Source organism: Dendropsophus ebraccatus, chromosome 5 (assembly GCF_027789765.1).
Source record: "Dendropsophus ebraccatus isolate aDenEbr1 chromosome 5, aDenEbr1.pat, whole genome shotgun sequence".
NCBI classification, from domain to species: Eukaryota; Metazoa; Chordata; class Amphibia; order Anura; family Hylidae; genus Dendropsophus; species Dendropsophus ebraccatus.
Genome location: NC_091458.1, coordinates 161,716,604 through 161,733,123, shown reverse-complemented (window position 1 = coordinate 161,733,123; position 16,520 = coordinate 161,716,604). Strand labels below are relative to the sequence as shown.

General features: G+C 49.1%; 1 protein-coding gene across 7 annotated transcripts in view; it reads left to right on the top strand.

Moving 5' to 3' along the window:
* The window catches only part of RPS6KB1 (ribosomal protein S6 kinase B1), a 59,956-nt gene extending 43,820 nt beyond the window's left edge, over positions 1-16,136 (top strand). For 4 of the 7 annotated variants that reach the window (XM_069971791.1, XM_069971796.1, XM_069971794.1 and 1 more), the window contains 7 exons: positions 1,624-1,734; positions 7,958-8,331; positions 9,213-9,392; positions 10,034-10,212; positions 12,062-12,209; positions 14,221-14,270; positions 15,230-16,136. In XM_069971791.1, the coding sequence (XP_069827892.1) occupies positions 1,624-1,734; positions 7,958-8,331; positions 9,213-9,392; positions 10,034-10,212; positions 12,062-12,209; positions 14,221-14,270; positions 15,230-15,307 (1,120 nt within the window). In that variant the 3' untranslated portion in view covers positions 15,308-16,136. Of the gene's footprint in view, positions 1-1,623; positions 1,735-7,957; positions 8,332-9,212; positions 9,397-10,033; positions 10,213-12,061; positions 12,210-14,220; positions 14,271-15,229 lie in introns of those variants that run through there. The other 3 variants (XM_069971790.1, XM_069971793.1, XM_069971792.1) reach the window with 3 other exon arrangements.
* Positions 16,137-16,520: the final 384 nt, after the last annotated feature.

Here is a 16,520-nt window from a genome sequence, read left to right as displayed (position 1 = left end):
CTCGCTTATCCTCTCCTCTGCCTCTCCCCAGCCTCCCCTCGCCTATCCTCTCCTCTGCCTCTCCCCAGCCTCCCCTCGCTTATCCTCTCCTCTGCCTCTCTCCAGCCTCCCCTCGCTTATCCTCTCCTCTGCCTCTCCCCAGCCTCCCCTCGCCTATCCTCTCCCCAGCCTCCCCTCGCCTATCCTCTCCCCAGCCTCCCCTCGCTTATCCTCTCCTCTGCCTCTCTCTATCCTCCCCTCTGCCTCTCTCCAGCCTCCCCTCGCCTATCCTCCCCTCTGCCTCTCCCCAGCCTCCCCTCGCCTATCCTCCCCTGCCTCCCCTCTGCCTCTCCCCAGCCTCCCCCGCCTCCCCTCTGCCTCTCCCCCGCCTCCCCTCTGCCTCTCCTCTGCCTCTCCCCACCTATCCTCTCCCCAGCCTCCCCTCGCTTATCCTCTCCTCTGCCTCTCTCCAGCCTCCCCTCGCTTATCCTCTCCTCTGCCTCTCCCCAGCCTCCCCTCGCCTATCCTCTCCTCTGCCTCTCCCCAGCCTCCCCTCGCCTATCCTCTCCTCTGCCTCTCCCCAGCCTCCCCTCGCTTATCCTCTCCTCTGCCTCTCTCTATCCTCCCCTCGCTTATCCTCTCCTCTGCCTCTCTCTATCCTCCCCTCTGCCTCTCTCCAGCCTCCCCTCGCCTATCCTCCCCTCTGCCTCTCCCCAGCCTCCCCTCTGCCTCTCCCCAGCCTCCCCTCTGCCTCTCCCCAGCCTCCCCTCTGCCTATCCTCCCCTGCCTCCCCTCTGCCTCTCCCCAGCCTCCCCTCTGCCTCTCCCCAGCCTCCCCTCTGCCTCTCCCCAGCCTCCCCTCTGCCTCTCCCCAGCCTCCCCCCAGCCTCCCCTCTGCCTCTCCCCAGCCTCCCCTCGCCTATCCTCTCCTCTGCCTCTCCCCAGCCTCCCCTCGCTTATCCTCTCCTCTGCCTCTCTCCAGCCTCCCCTCGCTTATCCTCCCCTCTGCCTCTCTCCAGCCTCCCCTCGCTTATCCTCGCCTATCCTCCCCTATCCTCCCCTCGCTTATCCTCTCCTCTGCCTCTCTCCAGCCTCCCCGCCTCTCTTCTGCCTTCCCCGCCTCTTCTGCCTCTCCCCAGCCTCCCTGCCTCTCCAGCTTCTCTCCACCCAATGATGTGATAGGTAACTGCACCATAAGACACAACTAGAGCTCCACCTCACAGCAAGAGAGACGGATGTAGAATGGGACGGACACTGACCAGTGTAAAAAGGATAATTGTGTGGGGACCCGAAGAGTTTTGGCCGTTCTAACAGACTCTATTATCGTCCACACAGGAAGTAACAGTGATGTTTTTTATCAGAGGAAATGGATCCTATTTCCACATCCTTTAGTGATTGAGCAGATTTTCATTTTTCTACTTAAAGTGACAGTACCACCAGGCCCAGGCTGTAGCACTGGAGGCTGCCGACCCACCCCCAGATGGGGTTCCATTGATTATAATGGACTCACATCATGGAGGGGCTGGAGTTTCCTCCTACTGGGGGTGGGTCGGCCGCCTCCAGTGCTTCAGCCTGGGCCTGGTGGTACAGTCACTTTAAGCGTGTTCATCGTCTCCCCTACAGATCATGATTATGATTCTTGCAGGATGAAGCACCTCACGTCTCTCTCGCTCTGTCCTCATCTCTGGCGCTCTATACCGTGTCATCTCTCTGAACTTCGCCTGGATTTCGTTTTGCCGGGCGGCCAGTCTTTTCGGTAGGTTGTAGCTTTTCTCTGTTTTTGTTTCTAGGTATAATAGGATGGGTGTGCTGGTGTGGGTGCAGTGTGAAATCAGTCTGACCCCCAAGGAGTTAAGTGTGTTAGCCATGCATCCTCACTTAACCCCTTAGGTGCCAAACTGTAGGCAGCTATCTGTAAAGATGCTACAGACTCTGAGGAGCAGAACACCTGTCACAATGATGGGTCTTCTGCTCCAGTCTTTTTTTGTGTTTCTCCCTTTTTGTTTTTCAGATATCTGTACCCGAAGGGTTATGTCCGATTCGGTGGACTATGTTGATGACCAGCATTTTTTGGTGGGATTTTTATTTGAATAAATTATTTTTTTTACGTATTTCTTGTCTTTATTTCTTTACTTTACAGGCTTAGGGGGGTTAGCTTTAGCCATTTTATATCCCGGCTAATTTTAGGCCCCGGCCTAGTAATGGATTCCGTCTATCAGACGTCTTACACTGTAAAGTAAAGAAATAAAGATAAGACAGAAGTGACATTTTTTTTTTATTCCATTAAAAACACGCCCACTCTGCTCATTGACCATTTTATTAAAAAAAAAACCACTGGTCATCGACGTAGTCCACCGAATCCGACGCAATCCTCCGGGTACCGAAATCTTAAAAAAAAAAAAAAAAAAAAAAAAAGCGGAGCAGAAGACCCATCATTGTGACAGGTGTTCTGCTCCTTACAGTATGCAGCATCTTGGCAGAGGACTTGGTGGTTCAATTTAGGTTTCCAAGAAACGAGCGTGCATCTCCCATTGACTTCAGTAGGATTCGATATTCAATCAAATTGTCGAGCCTTGGAGTATTTTCCTGCTCTCTCCTCTCCAGTGTGCAGCCATCACTACTTCTTGCTTGCTCCTGTCTAGCGTGCAGCCATCACTCCTTCCTGCTCGCTTCTCTCGAGCGTGCAGCCATCACTCCTTCCTGCTCACTCCTCTCTAGTGTGCTGCCATCGCCCCTTCCTGCTCGCTCCTCTCCAGTGTGCAGCCATTCCCCCTTCCTGCTCGCCCCTCTCTAGTGTGCAGCCATCACTCCTTCCTGCTCGCTCCTCTCCAGTGTGCAGCCATCGCCCCTTCCTGCTCGCTCCTCTCCAGTGTGCAGCCATCCCCCCCCCTTCCTGCTCGCCCCTCTCTAGTGTGCAGCCATCACTCCTTCCTGCTCGCTTCTCTCTAGTGTGCAGCCATCACTCCTTCCTGCTCGCTCCTCTCCAGTGTGCAGCCATCCCCCCCCCTTCCTGCTCGCTCCTCTCCAGTGTGCAGCCATCCCCCCCCCTTCCTGCTCGCTCCTCTCCAGTGTGCAGCCATCCCCCCCCTTCCTGCTCGCTCCTCTCTAGTGTGCAGCCATCACTCCTTCCTGCTCGCTCCTCTCTAGTGTGCAGCCATCACTCCTTCCTGCTCGCTCCTCTCCAGTGTGCAGCCATCGCCCCTTCCTGCTCGCTCCTCTCCAGTGTGCAGCCATCCCCCCCCTTCCTGCTCGCTCCTCTCCAGTGTGCAGCCATCGCCCTTTCCTGCGATGTGATTCACCGGGTAACTAGTACAACTCTGATTTGGCGCAATAAGTTCTTTGAAAGGAAGAAGCCTGTTAGGAATGGACAGTTTTGCCTCCCTGGCTGTATACTGTATACTTCTAGAGAGGAGGACGTGTATACACTGTCCTCCCCGCAGGCAGAGAGGGTACTGGCTCCCGCTGCCCCTGTAATGCTGTGCTGATGCATCATGGGATTGAGATCAGATATGAAAGGGAGAGGATACAGTTTGCAATCTGAAAGTCAAGATGGCGGCTGATCAGAGGTCACATGACCCAGCAGAGCTTTGAAGAACCTGCCCAGAATGGGAGATCTGATTAGTCACATGACTAGGAGGGAGGCTCCGTGTAGGTCGCCGGGCTGTTTTTATGGAACTTTTGTACTTTTTATATGCGCCATCTTGGGATTCATGTAACTTATTGATTAACCCTTTTGGGGCAATAATGGATAAATTGCATTTAAGAAAAAAAACAAAAAGCCTTCTGTTCAGCTTGCAGTATAAACAGATGTAAATATGATCCGCTGATCCCTACCACTGTAGTGTATATGTCAACATTATGGCACTGTGTATGTCTGTGGGTATGTTTATTTAGCTGAGCAGTGTGTGTGTGTGTGTGTGTATGATGTAGCAGAGCAGCGTGGTGTGTGTATGATGCAGCAGGGCTGGGTGTGCATGGTGTAACAGAGCAGTGGGTGCTTATAATGTAGTAGAGCAGTGTGTGTGTGTATGCTGTAGCAGAGCTGGGTGTGTATAATGCAGCAGAGCAGTGTGTGTGTGTGTGTGTATGAATGATGCAGCAGAGCAGTGTGTGTGTGTGGGTATGATGCAGCAGAGCTGTGTGGGTATGATGTAGCAGAGCTGTGTGGGTATGATGCAGCAGAGCTGGGTGTGTATGATGCAGCAGAGCCATGTGTGGTGGGATGCAGCAGAGCTGTGTGTGTGTGTGTATGTATGTATGGTGCAGCAGAGCAGTGTGTGTGTATGGTGCAGCAGAGCTGTGTGTGTGTGTATATATATGATGCAGCAGAGCTGTGTGTGTGTATGATGCAGCAGAGCAGCGTGTGTGTATGATGCAGCAGAGCAGCGTGTGTGTATGATGCAGCAGAGCAGTGTGTGTGTATAATGCAGCAGAGCAGTGTGTGTGTATGATGTAGCAGAGCAGTGTGTGTATGATGCAGCAGAGCAGTGTGTGTGTGTATGAAGTTGCAGAGCAGTGTGTGTGTATGATGCTGCTGCAGAGCTGGGTGTGTGTATGATGCAGCAGAGCAGTGTGTGTCTAATGCTGCAGAGCAGTGTATAATGCAGCAGAGCTGTGTGTGTGTGTGTGTGTGTGTATGTATGTATGTATGTATGTTGCAGCAGAGCAGTGTGTGTGTATGATGCAGCAGAGCAGTGTGTGTATAATGCCGCAGAGCAGCGTATGATGCAGCAGAGCAGTGTGTGTGTATGTATGATGCAGCAGAGCAGTGTGTGTATGATGCAGCAGAGCTGGGTGTATGATGCAGCAGAGCAGTGTGTGTGTGTGTGTGTGTGTGTGTGTATAATGCTGCAGAGCAGTGTGTGTGTATAATGCAGCAGAGCTGTGTGTGTGTGTGTATAATGCTGCAGAGCAGCGTATGATGCAGCAGAGCAGTGTGTGTGTATGTATGATGCAGCAGAGCAGTGTGTGTATGATGCAGCAGAGCAGTGTGTGTGTGTGTGTGTGTGTGTAAAATGCTGCAGAGCAGTGTGTGTGTATAATGCTGCAGAGCAGTGTGTGTGTATAATGCAGCAGAGCAGTGTGTGTATGATGCAGCAGAGCAGTGTGTGTGTGTGTGTGTGTGTATAATGCCGCAGAGCAGTGTATGATGCAGCAGAGCAGTGTGTGTGTGTGTATAATGCCACAGAGCAGTGTATGATGCAGCAGTGTGTGTGTGTGTGTGTATAATGCCACAGAGCAGTGTATGATGCAGCAGTGTGTGTGTGTGTGTGTGTGTATAATGCCACAGAGCAGTGTATGATGTAGCAGAGCAGTGTGTGTGTGTGTGTATGATGCAGCAGAGCAGTGTGTGTGTGTGTATGATGCAGCAGTGTGTGTGTGTGAGTGTATGTATGATGCAGCAGAGCAGTGTGTGTGTGTATGATGCAGCAGAGCAGTGTGTGTGTGTGTGTGTATGATGCAGCAGAGCAGTGTGTATGATGCAGCAGAGCAGTGTGTGTGTGTATAATGCCGCAGAGCAGTGTATGATGCAGCAGAGCAGTGTGTGTGTGTGTGTGTGTGTATATGATGCAGCAGAGCAGTGTGTGTGTGTGTATGATGCAGCAGTGTGTGTGTGTGTATAATGCTGCAGAGCAGTGTATGTATGATGCAGCAGAGCAGTGTGTGTGTGTATGATGCAGCAGTGTGTGTGTGTGTATAATGCTGCAGAGCAGTGTATGTATGATGCAGCAGAGCAGTGTGTGTGTGTGTATAATGCCGCAGAGCAGTGTATGATGCAGCAGTGTGTGTGTGTGTGTGTGTGTATTATGCCACAGAGCAGTGTATGATGCAGCAGAGCAGTGTGTGTGTATGATGCAGCAGTGTGTGTGTGTATAATGCTGCAGAGCAGTGTATGTATGATGCAGCAGAGCAGTGTGTGTGTTTGTGTGTATGATGCAGCAGAGCAGTGTGTGTGTGTTTGTGTGTATAATGCCGCAGAGCAGTGTATGATGCAGTAGAGCAGTGTGTGTGTGTGTGTATAATGCTGCAGAGCAGTGTGTGTGTATGATGCAGCAGAGCAGTGTGTGTGTGTGTGTGTGTGTATGTATGATGCAGCAGAGCAGTGTGTGTGTGTATGTATAATGTGTATAATGCTGCAGAGCAGTGTGTGTATGATGCAGCAGAGCAGTGTGTGTATAATGCTGCAGAGCAGTGTGTGTGTGTATGTATAATGTGTATAATGCTGCAGAGCAGGGTGTGTATGATGCAGCAGAGCAGTGTGTGTATGATGCAGCAGAGCAGTGTGTGTATGATGCAGCAGAGCAGTGTGTATAATGCTGCAGAGCAGTGTGTGTATGATGCAGCAGAGCAGTGTGTGTATAATGCAGCAGAGCAGTGTGTGTATGATGCAGCAGAGCAGGGTGTGTATGATGCAGCAGAGCTGGGTGTGTATGATGCAGCAGAGCAGTGTGTGTATGATGCAGCAGAGCAGTGTGTGTATAATGCTGCAGAGCAGTGTGTGTATGATGCAGCAGAGCTGGGTGTGTATGATGCAGCAGAGCAGGGTGTGTATGATGCAGCAGAGCAGGGTGTGTATGATGCAGCAGAGCTGGGTGTGTATGATGCAGCAGAGCAGGGTGTGTATGATGCAGCAGAGCAGTGTGTGTATGATGCAGCAGAGCAGTGTGTGTATGATGCAGCAGAGCTGGGTGTGTATGATGCAGCAGAGCAGGGTGTGTATGATGCAGCAGAGCAGGGTGTGTATGATGCAGCAGAGCAGTGTGTGTATGATGCTGCAGAGCAGTGTGTGTATGATGCAGCAGAGCAGTGTGTGTATAATGCTGCAGAGCAGTGTGTGTATGATGCAGCAGAGCAGTGTGTGTATAATGCTGCAGAGCAGTGTGTGTATGATGCAGCAGAGCAGTGTGTGTATGATGCAGCAGAGCAGTGTGTGTATGATGCAGCAGAGCAGGGTGTGTATGATGCAGCAGAGCTGGGTGTGTATGATGCAGCAGAGCAGTGTGTGTATGATGCAGCAGAGCAGGGTGTGTATGATGCAGCAGAGCAGTGTGTGTATGATGCTGCAGAGCAGTGTGTGTATGATGCAGCAGAGCAGTGTGTGTATAATGCTGCAGAGCAGTGTGTGTATGATGCAGCAGAGCAGGGTGTGTATGATGCAGCAGAGCAGGGTGTGTATGATGCAGCAGAGCAGTGTGTGTATGATGCAGCAGAGCAGTGTGTGTATGATGCTGCAGAGCAGTGTGTGTATGATGCAGCAGAGCAGTGTGTGTATAATGCAGCAGAGCAGTGTGTGTATGATGCAGCAGAGCAGGGTGTGTATGATGCAGCAGAGCAGTGTGTGTATGATGCAGCAGAGCTGGGTGTGTATGATGCAGCAGAGCTGGGTGTGTATGATGCAGCAGAGCAGTGTGTGTATGATGCAGCAGAGCAGGGTGTGTATGATGCAGCAGAGCAGGGTGTGTATGATGCAGCAGAGCAGTGTGTGTATGATGCAGCAGAGCAGGGTGTGTATGATGCAGCAGAGCAGTGTGTGTATGATGCAGCAGAGCTGGGTGTGTATGATGCAGCAGAGCAGTGTGTGTATGATGCAGCAGAGCAGTGTGTGTATAATGCTGCAGAGCAGTGTGTGTATGATGCAGCAGAGCAGTGTGTGTATGATGCAGCAGAGCAGTGTGTGTATGATGCAGCAGAGCAGTGTGTGTATGATGCAGCAGAGCAGTGTGTGTATGATGCAGCAGAGCATCATTTCAGTTTCATTTCAGTAAACTTTGACCCCTTCACTTTTCATAAATACAAAATATATTTTTTACAGAAAAAAATTTACTACCAAATTAAAGTAAAATCTGTCCCTAATAAGAGAATCTGCGGAGCAGTGGGCTTAGTGTCCGCATGCAGTTCTGTATGGTCCAGATTCCATATAGAAGTCTACCGTCTGCCTAATGGAGGACAATGTTCTGGATGATATTTCTTCTGTTTAGGTGGAGAGAGAGCAGTCCTGGGTACTGGACTGGGGTTTTACACGGCCGGGTATGGACACTGACTCAGAACGACGGCCACCTGTGGTACACAGTGTACCCCAACCAGAAGACAGCAGAGCGGGAGGTGAGAGCCGAGACAATGGCTGCTGGGAAACGAAAGCGCCCCCCTCCTGTTCATCAACCAGTAAAGCGGGAAAACGACCCCATAAAGCAGGAGAAAGAGGAGGAGGCAGCTGGAGACGATGGCACCGAGTGTAAGAAGGACAGCGAGATCCTACAGGATTACTTCCAGCTGCGTGTCGGCCTCCGTGAACTCTACAATCACTGGGGGGAGGCTGACAAAAAGTTTCTGAAAGTAGCCAAAGATTTTCCAGGTAAGATGCAGAATATTACAGTGAAACCGTCAGCTGGAATTCATGTCCCAAACTGCGGACCCTGTTAGGTGCTGTAAGGGCAAGGAGACACCTGGTACCCGTCATATATCCAGCTGTGCTTCCATATCATAGAGGCGTCCCCTCGCCACCCGCCTCACCCTCCCATCACTGCTGGAGAGAAAGCTGAGGCAAGCGGGGGCAGGGATGGTAGGGGGCAAGGAGGGGCCTTTCCTCAGCACTTTAGGGGAATCACCTGGCACCAAAGAATTATGAAAGCACAGACGGATATATGAAGATGCCAGGTGTCTCCTTGAACTGACAGCTTTGTGTTGGGATGTGACTTGCAGCTGACAGATTCCCTTTAAGGGTTTGTACCCTAAGAGTGTGTTCACACCTACAGGATCTGCAGCAGATTTGATGCTGTGTTCAGTTATTTAAATGAAATCTGCTGCAGAAAATCAGCTGCAGATCCTGTAGGTGTGAACGCACCATAAGCATTTTTTCTAGCCCTAAGCTAGTTCCGTCACCAGTGCCTTAATAAAATGGAGTATTAGTGCCTGGCCGTTGTAAGTAATCCACGCTTCTGGTTTCCCATTCACAGAATACTACTAATTAGATTTCCTAATATAAGGGTGGGTTCACGCTAAGGAATCTGGGCAGATAACCTGCCGTCACTCGCATCTCTGCCCGTGCCATAGGCTCCATTCTATGGTCGGGCAGATTCAGCCGTCCACCTGAAGAATGGACATGTCAATCATGCCTCTGGTCTGGTGGTCCCACAGAATCAGTCGTCTCCTCCAGTCGTCAGTGCAGTGATCTCACCGATTGTGCAGGCCAGGCTGTAGCCGCCATCTCTCCTTGATGCATTTTTTGCCTTTCAGGAATCCGGGTTCTGAGGCAGGATCCTGTAGAGTGCCTCTTTTCTTTCATCTGTACCTCCAACAACCACATCTCCCGCATCACTGGAATGATTGATCGGCTATGCAAAGCTCTGGGGAAAAGACTATGCCAGCTTGACTCGGTGGAGTACTATTCATTCCCCACCCTGCACACCTTGGCAGGCAGGTAACTCACCAGTCTTCTCCTGACTGGTTATAGGAAGTTATGGACATGTATCTACTGGGGGGAGCCAGAGGGAAGATGCTCAGTCCACAGCGTGATTGAGGGTTTGGGATACAGCCTCAGGCTCATAGTTTTTCCTCAGAGTGCAGAGATGTTATTAGCAGAAAACTAGGTTATGTGTGTATGAAAGACATCCAAGAGAGGCTTTAAGGGGTACTCCATCCAGAGCCCCTTCTTCTCCAATGCCCGGGTAGGAGATGGGTGAAAACAATAACATGCACTTACCTCCCTGGCTCCAGCACTGCCGCCTGCATTGTGCTGCTCTGGTCCCCGGTGTCCGACCGCCTCCTGGTCTGAGATGTGACATGGCAGGCCCGCTCAGCCATTCAGCAGATGTAGTGGTGACCCGCCTCTGCCGCTGAATGACCTGCCAGACACAGAGGACCAGAGCAGCACAATGCAGGCGGCAGTGCTGGAGCCCTGGAGGTAAGTGCATGTTATTGTTTCCACCCGCCCACTCCCCGGGCATTGGAAAAAAAGGGGCTCCGGATAGAGTACCCCCTTAAATTCTGCACTGGCCATAGGTAAGCTGTTGAGCCAAATGGCAGACGTATGATTTCCACCTATCTTTTCTCTGCAGCTGATGACACTGAAGCAAAGTTGCGAGATTTGGGTTTTGGTTACAGAGCAAAGTTTGTTAATGAAAGCGCTCGAGCCATTTTACAGAAGCAAAGTCCTGATTGGTTGGACGCCCTTCGCCTGGTTCCCTATGAGGAAGCAAAGTCTGCTCTGTGTGCCCTGCCGGGAGTGGGAGCAAAGGTGAGTATGACGGGTTCACTCTGGGACCGATCCCCATTCAGCACAAGTCATAAGAATTATCATTGTATTACTTCCTTAACCCTTGTGTTCCTGTATTCCCACCCGTGCAATGGGGACTGTCAGGGAGGGCTGTGCTGGTGGATGTGTTACCTATTGGAGAGGGGTAACAGCTGGGGTTGGTGCAACCTACTTATTGACCAGGATCAGAACTGTCATAGCGGATTCCAGCATTTCTTATAGGTACAAATGATAGAACAAGTAGCCCCAGAACACACAGCAGGAAAGGTATATGTTTTGTAGGGATCTTCCCGGGGGAGGGTGTGTTTGGACACAGTTCAAACAGCAAACTTGGACTTCTAAAAACAGCTTGGTGTTTATTTGTAGCATAAAGCGTCCACCACAACAGACATATAGCAACACCGTATTTTAAGAATAAAACAAACAAAAAGGTCTTGCCCGTCTGGGCGCTTACTCACAGGTTGGCTCACCTATCACAGTGCGTCTTTCACCTGGATACCGCAGGGTGTGTATAAGCTCCAGCAGAGGCTTTATTCCCAGGTTGCTCCCAAACAGACACCCAGGCTGATCACTCCTGGCTGAGAGCAATTCCCTGCACTCTGTGCAACCTTTTACCTTCTCAGGCTGACTGCTCACCTGATGGCAACACCCGAACTGGATCGGGGGGAGGGAATGGCAAGTCCCACTACCAACCTACCTGCCATTCCAGTAAGTCCAGGCCCGGAAAAAAGAACAACAACTCAGCAGCATAACACTACTGAGTGACAGATCTCTCCTGCACTCATCATCTCACACTATGCAGTAACCTAGGTGAGATGTACATCCCCTCGAACACTTTTCCAGTGACATGTCTACAGTTTCCATAGACTTGAAGCCATTAAAGGGGAAAAGATATGTTTTTTAATCAACTGGTGTCAGAAAGTTGTAAAGATTTGTAATTTACTACTTTTAAAAAATCTCGAGTCTTCTAGTACTTATCAGCTGCTGTATGTCCTGCAGGAAGTGGTGTATTATCCCCAGTCTGACAGTGCTCTCTGCTGCCCCCTCTGTCCAGAGCAGCAGCAAATCCCCATAGAAAACCTCTCCTGCTCTGGACAGTTCCTGACATGGACATCTCCATGCACAGTAGAACGTGTCCTATATTGATATGATACGACCTGACAGGCCAGGTCCATGTTGCATGGAGGTAAAAAAAGAGAAGGCATGCAAGCCACAGAAGCCCGTCTCCACCATGACAGCATCCTGTGGCAGGAAGGACAGGTGTATTTTACAGTCACATTATGAGGAAGGAGAATTATCCAGAGATACTGAAATAACATCTCAAGACCTCAGCCAGGAAGTTACAACTTGGGTGCCGGTTAGTGTCGAGCAAACTTTCCGAAAGTCGGGTTTAGCAACGTTGGTCTGAACCCAAACTCTCAGCATTTGACTCCCGGCGTCTGGAGAAGTTGGATGCCGCTCTTGGGCTGCCAGGAAAACCTTCCAATCCATGTTTTCCCGGACCCCTTTAGGCTGCTGTCCAGGAATAGTAACTATAAGGGAAGGGCTTATACTTCTGCTTCCTTCTGGATCCACAGGAAATGCCCACTCAGCATAGAGGAAGCCAGCAGTGAGGCAGGTAAGTATACATGTCTGTTATCTTCCCAGCAGCCCCGCAGCATGCTTAATGGGAACCTGTCAGCGTGATGTTATAGAGCAGGAGGCGCTGAGCAGATTGAGACAGAACTTTGTAGGACAACCATGTAATAGTAATAAGCTGCGGTGTATTAGGCTATAAGGTGAGTACATGTATAACCAGCCGCACTAATCTTCTATTGATATTTTCTTCTAGGTGGCAGATTGCGTGTGTTTGATGGCTCTAGATAAACCCGAGGCTGTTCCCGTGGACACTCACGTCTGGCAGATTGCAAAGAGAGACTATTTACCCCAGCTGGGTCAGGGTAACAAGACTCTCACAGAGCGGCTGTACCGGGAGATTGGTACGAACATTTAAAGTGACCCTGTCCCCCCCTTTGTGCATTCTGACATCTCTACACAGGTGTAAAGGGTAAATTAAGCGGTTTTCATACCTTATTTTATATGATACGTCATGGTGCTTGTTCAAGTAAAAAGTCATCTTTTATCAACTGCAGATTATGTTAAGTGGATGTGGCATTAGGGCCACTTAGCCTCGCCCACAATGCCACCATCGGCCCCACCCCCTCTCCAGTCATTGGAACAGGCTGGCCTAAAGGTCTAGGCCCCACCCCCTCTAGGTCGGCCCACCAATGGCCGCCAAGGGGGCAGGGGCAACGTTGGAAAACTGCTAAATTTACCCTTTACACCTGTGTAGAGATGTCAGAATGCACAAAGGGGGGGCAGGGTCACTTTAAGATGTATTTTGTATTTTTTTTGGCTGTAACCAGATTGTACAATTATATGATGACTGAAGTTTCTAATACTTAGTGATGGCTTTATGTGCAGTGTATATGGTCAGGCACCATGAGGGTAGTAGTTTGGTAGGCCGATCTCCGCAAGCAGATTATTGTATTTTACAAAATGTTTTTTCTATTTGACATTAAAGGTTTATTATGATGGCAGAAAATTCTAGTTCTATTTCATTGCTTTGTTATACACTTGTGCACATTTTTGTAGAGGGAAAATGATGAATTAATCAGTGTAGAGATTGAAAAATATATATTTTTTTTCTTTAAGAAAAAAACATCTGAATGAGTACTTTGCTGCTTGGAGTTTTGAGATGTCCTGAGTTGTTTAAGGCCCGGGCTTTACTGACGATAAATAATATTCTACTTTAGAGACGAGCGCAGCTGGAGCATGCTGGAGTCTGATCGTGCGACGTTTCAATCCCAATGGGTGAAGTAGTTAAATGCAACCCTAGGGAGTTCGGGAAAACATGGATATCGCCATAGGACATAGACTGTATCCATGTTTTCCCAGACTCCCTAGGGCTGCATCCAATTTCTTTAGGTATTCAAGTGCGGCACGATCATACTCAAGCATGTTCCAGCTGTGCTCTTCTCTGTTCTACATTTAGCTGGATCCATCAAAGTTTTTGATCAGTCTGGGTCTGAGTGTTCACACCTGTACTGGTCTTGAGAACGAGCCGGGAGACTGTGACTGTGCTCAGCACAGTACTCTCCCGCCTCTCTGTTCCGCCTATTGATCGATATGGGTCAGAATACTCAGGCCTGGACTGATTAACACTTTGACGCGTCTCTCTGACATATTAATCGTTTTTCCCGATGACAGTGACGCTTGAATTAAAGGGGTTATCCAGCGCTACCAAAACATGGTCACTTTTCCCCCTCTCTTGTCTCCAGATTGGGTGGGGTTTCAAACTCTGTTCCATTGAAGTAAATTGGGCTTAAGACCCTATTTTACGGAACGATTATCGTCTGTATTCGGCCGATATCAGCCGCTACGGACGATAATCGTCCAGTGGAATAGAGTGCAACGATCAGCTGAAATCATTCATGTCGGCTGATCGTTGCAGTCGCTTGTTTTTCAACATGTTGAAAAACAAGCGACTGATACAGCAACAATCTGCCGTCACTCTGTTGAATAGGAGCATCGGCAGCAGACGCTGCTGTATCCTATGGGCTGCCCGGACGATCAGCGATCACCCGGGCAGCCCCCCCCGCAGCTCCCCGCTGCCCCTCCCGCACTCACCCGCTCGTTGCCGCCGCGTGGATTAGTGGCTCGGAAACAAGGAGCTGCGGGGAAACAAGCTCGGAAACAAGGAGCAAACGAGCGCTGAGAGCGCTCGTTTGCTCCTCTAGACGACCCGTGAAATAGGGGCATTAATTGCAAACCGCATCTGAACTGGAGACTAGAGGGGAAAAGTAGCACTGGATAATCCCTTTAATGATCTTAAAAATTATAAACAATATAAGATTGATGAAAAATTGAGCCGAGAGAGGAGGGCACATATATCTTTCTTTTTTAACCCAAATCCTGTAACTAATAGTCTTCTCCCCTCTCGTCTTATAGGAGAATTTTTCCGCAGCCTATGGGGTCCTTACGCTGGATGGGCCCAAGGGGTAAGTCTATGTCTCTAGTCGACCAGGGGAAATAAATTCCTATAAACATTTGAAGCCGTTAATAATTCGGTGGGACGGGAAGTCGGTGACTCGGTGGGGCTGTGCTTTGCTGTCCCTTTTTATAGTCCTTCATGTTTTGTGATATTTTTCTCCCAGATGTGGGGGGTGGAGGTATGACACGTTTTCTTTTGGTAGATCCATTAAACCGATTCTTTTTAAAGTAAAAAGTTTGCAGTTGCCTAAAGTTCCAACCTTCTTCAGAATAGCTATGTGGGTGAAATTGGCCCAAGCTGTGTTCCTGAGTCCAAATCTGTATGGAATAACCAAGCTGCCCAGGAGCAACAAACAAGCACACTGACCGAGTGTTATTAACCCATTCAGGATAGTGGAGGCAGCTGTACATTTATTCTTGTGTGTTTCCGCTCATGGACATACAGCTGCATCCATGGATCAAACAGGCACCAGAGCGGTGGCCGTACCATCCGTGGTAGCTAGGTCCTATCAGTGATAGCCGGGCACCTGCAGTAACGCTTGGATCCTGGCACTTAACCCTATAGATGCTGCGGTGAGTGCTCTCCCCTGCCCCCCCCCCCCCCCCCATAGACTTGTATTTAATTTTAAGTCAGTGCTCTTCTCAAGTGGAAACGTAACCACTTTGATCCCAGAACTATTGGGATCTGACCAGCCAGCCTGCACCCTGTGTACTGATGAGGAGCCCTAGTTGGAGTGGGGCACTCTGTGTGTGTGTGTTAATATATATGTGTGTATATGTATGTATATATATATATAATATATATATGAGCTGCTTTGCATACGCTTTCTTAAAGTTTCTTGTATTCGTCTGTACTATTGATTTATGTGAAGTTTAAGCCAATTATTGTGACACTAAATGTGGTTCTAGAGCTGCTTAGAAAGAAGAAATAGAACTTGCGTCACAATTATTAATCGCTTTTTTTCAGGTCTTATTTTGTTCAGATCTTAAGAAATTCCAACATGCAGAAGATCGGCCAAAGGCAAAAAAGAAGCTAAAAAGCTAAAAGTCAATACAGTTTTTTTACAGAACAATTCTACTTATTTTGTACCCAGGAATAATGAATGTCGTCTAATCCCGGTCAGTTTTCCCTGTGTGTGATGGCGGCCCATCCAGAAAAACAATAATAAATTGGAGGCTCAAATGTAATAAAATAAGGGAATATCACAGCTGCAGCCATTGTTATAGCCATAGGAATCCACAGCACCAGCTGCCTACTCCACTAGAGATGAGCGAACATGTGTGCTCCAGTTCAGTCTTTCAGCATTAGAATAGGCTGTAGCCATAGGCCATGTTTTTGTGGACTCCCTAGGGCTGCATCCAACTTGTACAGCCACAGGTATTCAGATGCTGGAGTTGTGCTCATCTCTATTAGCCTCTTATTATGGGTTATTTCCTTTGTTAGGAAAGGCCGGGTACACAGCCAGCTGGAAACTTCACTTACAGCTCTGGATTTCCAGTTGCTAATAAACTCATTAGCGAGGGAAGACACTTGTAGCGTGCCATCTGATATACAAGAGATATGCATGCCGCACCCCCCTTGACATCTACCCCTGCGTGGTCTGTAAGAGGGAATTCTTGGTCCCACGTTTGGATCGCTACTACCGCACTTGTACACACCTATCTCCTGGTGTCCCCGACCTGGCTGTGGGGCACTTGGCTTGAAGCCCGCAATAGAGTTGTGCCTGTCATTTAGCACAACTTTTTTTAATCAAAGTAATTTTTTTAAGATTTTTTATGAAAAATATATAAGTACAACAACAGAGAAGGACAAAACACACAGGTCCAATCCCTGTAAAAGAAAACAAACAATACAAAAACTGTATTGGCAATGTCCGATAAATCTGTTATCACGAAGAGTCTTTGTGTCTTCTGTTAAAACATGGGAATATGATCAGCATAAAAAGGTCCCTGATTTTATTATCCTTCACATAGGGAGCGGCCCTGCCCCTTGTCAGTGACCATGCTGCCAGGCCTGGAGTATCCAACCAACGAGACCAAACTTTTTCATTGCCTCCCGGCATATTTTCCATTAGCTATAAGCCAATTAAGTTTAGTGATCAGAACAGAGATCGTCGGGGGTCCTGGTCAAGCCAGGATTGTGCTATTAGTGTTGTAGCCATATATAATATCTGGGCAACAGCAAGCTTTTCAGGATTAATCAGGTCCATTTAGCACAACTCTAATAGGTGAGTGGTTCCCATCCTAACCTTTCACCC